Consider the following 6,656-nt stretch of genomic DNA (forward strand, 5'->3'; position numbering starts at 1 on the left):
GAATAAATAGAGTTTTCAGCATCATGTTTTCACCACCCATCATAGATATTAACTTTTAGCTCCAGGAATAATAAGAATAATGAGAAGAGAAAGATAAACAAAAAGAAGAATGAGAATTTATAGTTAAATATAAAAGAAAGACCACATTGAGTATAAATTAGAATTGTGCCAGCTCAACTAACTATTGGCACCATCCAACTTAGTAAAAATGAGACCACGTTAGCATCTTGATGATGATTCATCTAAAAAAATATTTAGGAACTACTATGATATCTAAACTTGTATTTAAAAGATTATAATAGTATAATTAAATTCTTAAAGACCACATTAGATAACTACCTAAATCTTAAAGACCATTATAAAAATTTACTCTTTTAAATTTTAAAATCAAAATCAAAACAAAAATTGACAGTGACAGAGTTAGCTAACCTTAGCTAACCTCTTAGTTAGTTCCCTAAATTTTCTGTTATGGAATATAGAACAGATCTTAGGGTAAAAGAGAAGAGAGAGAAATCCGGGTAGGGTCATTATGGCAGGGGTGAGGTGACCCACATAAAATTTCGATTTCCGACTTCCCGTCCCAGTAATCATCCATCACAATCTTCATCGTGCTCCCCCACTCCTAACCGTCAGATTTAAACCCACCAAAAAGAACGCCTTTTTCCGTTACCCTCACTCGTAACCATCAGATCCAGGCCACCACCATCACCGTAACTACCCATTCCAAAGGAAAAGGGGAAAAAAAATAAAGAGCCTGAAAATTTTGATTGCATGTGAGGGTGGGAGTGAGTGTGAGAGAGACAAAGAGAACAAGAGGAGGAGGACGAAGAAGAAGAGCGAATGGGCATGGATTACTACAACATTTTGAAAGTGAACCGAAACGCGAGTGACGAGGACCTGAAGAAAGCGTACAAGAGACTCGCAATGATCTGGCACCCCGACAAGAACCCCCTCAACAAGTCCGAAGCTGAGGCCAAATTCAAACGTATCTCCGAAGCATACGATGTTCTCAGCGACCCTCAGAAGCGTCAGATCTACGATCTCTACGGCGAGGAGGCTCTCAAGTCCGGTCAGTTCCCCCCGCCTCCGCCGTCGTCGTCGTCGTCATCATCTTCCTACTATTCTTCTTCCTCTTCTTCGCGCCCTTATCAGAACGGCAGCGCACACCACCACCAGCGCCAGAACCCTGGCACGTCGTCGTCATCCTTTCGGTTTAATCCCCGCGATGCTGATGACATTTACGCCGAGATCTTCGGCAGCGAAGGGGGTGACGTGGGCAGCAGTGGGGCGAGGGGAGGTGGTGGCGCGCGGAGGGATGCGTTCTTTAAGACGTCGAATGGGTTCGCCGGGGCGGCGAGGAAGGCTGCTGCTGTCGAGAACGTGCTGCCGTGTAGCTTGGAGGAACTATACAAGGGAATCAAGAAGAAGATGAAGATCTCCAGAACAGTCTGTGATACTTTTGGGTAAATATGAACCAGTTTCGAACCCTAACCCTAACCGTAACGTAACATGAAGTACATTTATTTTATGGAGTGCTTTTTTAGTTTATGAAATTTGAAGAAAAAACAAAAAGACAGAATAAGAAAATAATCAGAAGCAGACAGATAGTTACATTTGCTTTCTGCTCTCTTTTATTTTAAATGGTCTCTTTGTTTTTTAAGATGTGTATGCAAATGCAATCATATATGTCTGACAATTTAATTAGTTATTCTAATAGAGCCTCTTCTTTTTTTAGTCAAACAATGCTATATGCTGTTTTGAACTAAATAGGCAGCAAAGGTGTGGTTGGTTGTGTGGGTGAGGGGGAAAATACAGACCAAATTATACTAACTTTCAAGGTAGAGTGAAATTGAAATACATAATTTATTCTATATTTCAAATTTCCACCTACTCTATCTATAAGGTCCTAAGTTTCGTTTCCTTGGTCTATGAGAGAGTTCTAGTTTCCCTACTTAAACTTCTAGTTGCATAACAGTGATCTTGAAGTCGAATCCTTGATTCATAGGTAGACAGGAAATGATGTCTTTTTAGTCTCTGACAATAAATGATTTCCATTTCCCTTCATTTTTTTTAATCTGTTGTAGTGGAATGTTTTACTATTAGAGTGGTTGATCTACCCTATATCTAAGGCATAGGATTTGTGGCTTTTGTTAACAATTTCAGATTTGATGCAGGATAATGTGGCTTAAGAAATGAACCTTTAGGGTATTGTTAAGCATCAATCACCCAGGATTGTTGGGATATGCATATGAAAGTTAAATATGTGAAAAATTAATCTTTGCAGTGAATGTTATTAGGTTATCAGTTTTCTCAACTAAGAAGAACAATTGTATAAGTAATTTTTTTTATTAGATAAACTAATCTCATGGCTTTGTCTTATTTTGTTTCTAATTTAACACAACAATCTTCCTTAAAAGACTGAATTGGTGTTCAAACAAATGGATGGCATTCATAATTCACAAGTGTAACTTAACCTAGTTGTGTTTGCTGACATCTTCGGATCTTGGAAGTGTTAGTTTGTTGTGCTTCATACTTATGATCTTCATAGTGCCAAAATGACAGTGTACTTGGGGAAAAGGCAGTAGCTAGTGGGATATAGCTTTGACATTTATGAGTTGAACTTAGTTAAGAGGGAATGTACACTTTGCACTTGTGTGGCTGAACTTAATTGTATAATGCATTGGAGGCAAACATATATGGTTGTGAATCCATTGCATACGCATCTTGATTTGAATCTTCCATTTTAGCGGTCACTTTAGAGGATGAACCTTTTGTTTCCCCACTTGGATATCAAGAATAATTTTATTAGCCTCTACATTTGCAGCATCCCCCACTGTTACAGTGTTACCTAGTCTTGTGAAAGATACAATTTAAAATGACACACCTCTGAGGATGTGGAATCAAATGATTAATATATCAAACTCTTGATTTGAAGAATATATCTGAACATAGCTGAGTTGAGCATGTTAAATAGTAAATTTGCTAGCAATTATGAGTTTTGGCCTTTTATAATATTGAGGATCTTACTGGCATTTCCCCTGGCTATTTGGACATTCTAAGACCAGCAATTGGCTAAGAAATTCTTTTCTGCTTGTTCTGTCTGGAAATTTCTTTTCATTATTACAAGTGGTATTAATTTTAAATTAAATTAAATTGATCTCTCTTATATTTGCCATTAGGAAATCTAAATCATGTTATTCTTCCGTTAGATAATTTATGTTCATTTTCTTGATCTGAAGATTTTGGTGGCCTTGGCTTTCTAGGAAGGTAAATGTTTACCCTGCTTTTTTTTTTTTTGGAATTTATATATATGGAATTTTTATAATATTTAAAATCACATTGCATATACTTACTCAGGGATAACTTGTTGACCGTTTTTTACTTTTGGTTGATATGTTTTGATTAATGATTATAGAAATCCCACTTTGCTTTTATTTTGTTTTCTGTTTTCAAAATTATGTCAAAGAATGAGAAAAAGACAAATCGATCCCTAACTTTTTGGTCCACGAACATTAAAGTCCCTGAGGATCTAAAAATACATTTAAGTCTCGGACCTCTTCAAAATCTAGACACATCGATCCCTGGGTCTAATTTGTCCCATTTTAAAAACTCTCTCATATGTGCATCCGTATCAACCTAGTCAGTACAATGGGAGTTACGTTTGATTTTTCTGTTGGGTCTGACAGACCCAGGTGAACATGAGGGATTGATGTCTAGGTTTTGAAAAGGTTAGGAACTTAAATGTATTTTTAAATCCTTGAGGACTTAAATGTCATCGGATAAAAAGGTCAAGGGCCTATTTGTCCTTTTCTCTCAAAGAATTGTTGAAAATCAAAGTAATTTTGAAAGCAGGATAGGAAAAGAGAAGAGAAAGCGTTATTTCTGAAATCATTAATGGAAACATGTTAATTGGAAATGAAAATGGAAATCCAACCAAACTGCCTGTAATTATATGTATTGTTATCTCCTTCTTGTGATAGGTGTGATGATGCTGTGTGTATACTAGTCATCCTGCAATTTTTAACCAAAAGAAAGAAAGAAAATAGTCATCCTGCTATAAAATTTGGTTTGCTTGACAGATGATTTGCCTTTTGTAACAAGTCTACTTCAAATTAAATTTGTTTTGGCATAACAATTGTAGATTTTGATTGAGAAACCTGAAAAGTAGGGGTCGAAATAGATAAACATGATGGTATGGGTGTTATGCAGCTAAGTATAGAAACCCATTATGAGGTTGTCATTGAATGGATGACAAGAATGACAACTAGATTAGTTCAGTTGGTGATTTAGATTATAAATAAATAAAATGACATGGGTTAAGGTCTTTAATAGTCTTTTCTGCAATGATAAGATTGTTTGTGCACCCTGTTGGTTATGAATTCAATATCATAAGTAACAGACAGCCTATTTATCTGTTCTCAAAAACTGACAATTGTGGACCCTCATGCAGTATGTTCATGCTGTTTGTGGCCCAAGTTGTGGTACCTCTTCTAGAGTTCTGTATCATGCTCTATACTGGTCTTGGGAAATATTGAACCATATATAATTTGTAGTTGTCAAGATAATTTCAGTTAAATAAAAAAATGTGCCTGAGTATAAATTTTGGAATTTAATTCTGAGATGCTGTTAGTGGAAAAGTGTCTTGTACATTTATCCAATTATGTACTGCCGTGTTATTAAAAATATTTGACTTAGTAGGTTCTTCAAAAGTCATAATACTAGTATCTTTTTGTTGAACAGTGTTAATTACTATATTCTGATTATGTATCAAAATTAACTTTATACTGCGAGTGGTGTATGGCCATGTTGTTAGGGGGGGGGGGGGGGGGAGAGGGGAGAGAGAGAGAGAGAGAGAGTCATTTAGCTTAGAAATTAGGCCGAACAAAACCCAGACGAGATAATAGTCTCTCAAATGCAACTTGTATCTTCCTTTTCTTATATTTCTTACATCCCACTAGTCATTTTCAGAGGCAAGAATGATATTGAGACATCAATGTATCATTCAGCCCCTCTGCCTCTTTTCCATCTTCCTGTATTCTCTAATCTATCCTTCTGCATTATCTACTATAATACTCTATATTCTGCTTTATTCTTTGTATTATCTGTTTAGTTTAGCTGCATTGGTACTAGTATCTTACACTTTGCCTTGTTATACTAATTGCATGATCATGTCTTCAGAAAAGAAGAAAATTCTGCTGTGGTTCTTTTACACCTACTTGAGTTGATTTCTATATTTGTTTGCTATTTTGACACAAGCAATTCTATTTCAGAAAGTTCCGGAATGTGGAGGAGATTTTGACAATCGAGATAAAACCTGGATGGAAGAAAGGAACAAAGGTTACTTTCCCGGAGAAGGGTAACCAGGAGCCAGGTGTCATCCCAGCCGATCTTGTTTTTGTGATAGATGAGAAACCACACATTCTATATAGAAGGGATGGTAATGACTTGGTGATACACCAGGAGATATCACTTTTGGAGGCTCTTACAGGTAAAACTTTGGACTTGACAACTTTGGATGGAAGGAGTCTAATGATCCCACTCACAGATATTATTAAACCTGGTGCTGAGGTTGTTGTCCCTAATGAAGGAATGCCCATATCGAAAGAACCTGGGAAGAAGGGGAATTTGAGAATTAAGCTTGATGTCAAGTATCCTTCAAGGCTAACTCCAGAGCAGAAATCTGATCTCAGGAGAGTATTGGGTGGAGTCTCATAGTATTAGTATATCTTAGTGATGTGGAGTGTGGTGTTTAGCGACATGTAAATATATTTATGTTAGGCCTGATTGGTTTCTGCTTGCATTGAATGCTTTCCTTTTCAGTGTGCTCTATTTTCAAAATTTTGTGAAAGAAAAACTAGAAACAGTGAAAACAACTAAATCTTGTTGTCACTGTTTCTAAAATCTTGAAAATATAAAATATTGAAAATGGAAAGAAATTGAATAGGCATGTTTGGGTGCTATATGGTGGATGTGAATAACAAGAAATGGAATACTCTACAGGGGTAAAATAGGAGTATTAAGGGGCTGGGTATAGGGTGGGTTCATACTTTAACTTTTGGATTTTTGGCTGGGTAGGAAACATAATGTCTCGTGGAAATGAGTGGCTTGGTAGGTAGGATAAATTCTATTGGGTTGACTTTTAACAAAATCAACTTGTTTTGCTTTTTGATTAAACTCGTGTCAAGATTATAGAATCATAGGATCACTTTTTAGTCATGTATTGAAAGCTGTATATATTGTTGATTCTTGAGCCACCCCCTCCCCTCCCCACCCCTCCCCTCGTTTTTATGTTTTATTTATTTTTTGTGGCAGGGGGTGACTCATTATGAGTTGAATTTATTTATTTCTGTTTATTGCTACGTTTTCAGTTTTATCATTATGGCTTTTTATGTTATCTATTTGTATTAACATTTTCTAATTGTGGTATTAAGTCTGCATCTAGATATTAATGTTGAAACAAAAAACAGAGATAAAGAAGAGATAGATATTTTGTCTTCATTTTCAAAAATTTATTATATTAACCGTTAATTAGGGCTATTAAGTGTGTGTTGTAGTGTTACCTAATATGTTACATTAATAAATTCTAATGCCATTAGCAACAGAAGTGATAGAAGGTTTAATATGATTAATTTAAAATTTTTAAAAGACGAATTTGA

The 6,656-nt window shown here is 35.8% G+C and overlaps 1 protein-coding gene across 1 annotated transcript; it reads left to right on the forward strand.

Annotated features, from left to right (window-relative positions):
- Positions 1 to 470: 470 nt before the first annotated feature.
- LOC130983168 (uncharacterized) lies at positions 471 to 6,353 on the forward strand. The gene is made up of 2 exons (XM_057907354.1): positions 471 to 1,463; positions 5,271 to 6,353. Exons 1-2 carry the CDS (start codon positions 841 to 843, stop codon positions 5,713 to 5,715), a joined length of 1,068 nt encoding a protein of 355 aa, XP_057763337.1. The 5' UTR covers positions 471 to 840; the 3' UTR covers positions 5,716 to 6,353.
- Positions 6,354 to 6,656: the final 303 nt, after the last annotated feature.

This window comes from Arachis stenosperma, chromosome 5 (assembly GCF_014773155.1).
Source record: "Arachis stenosperma cultivar V10309 chromosome 5, arast.V10309.gnm1.PFL2, whole genome shotgun sequence".
Taxonomy (NCBI): domain Eukaryota; kingdom Viridiplantae; phylum Streptophyta; class Magnoliopsida; order Fabales; family Fabaceae; genus Arachis; species Arachis stenosperma.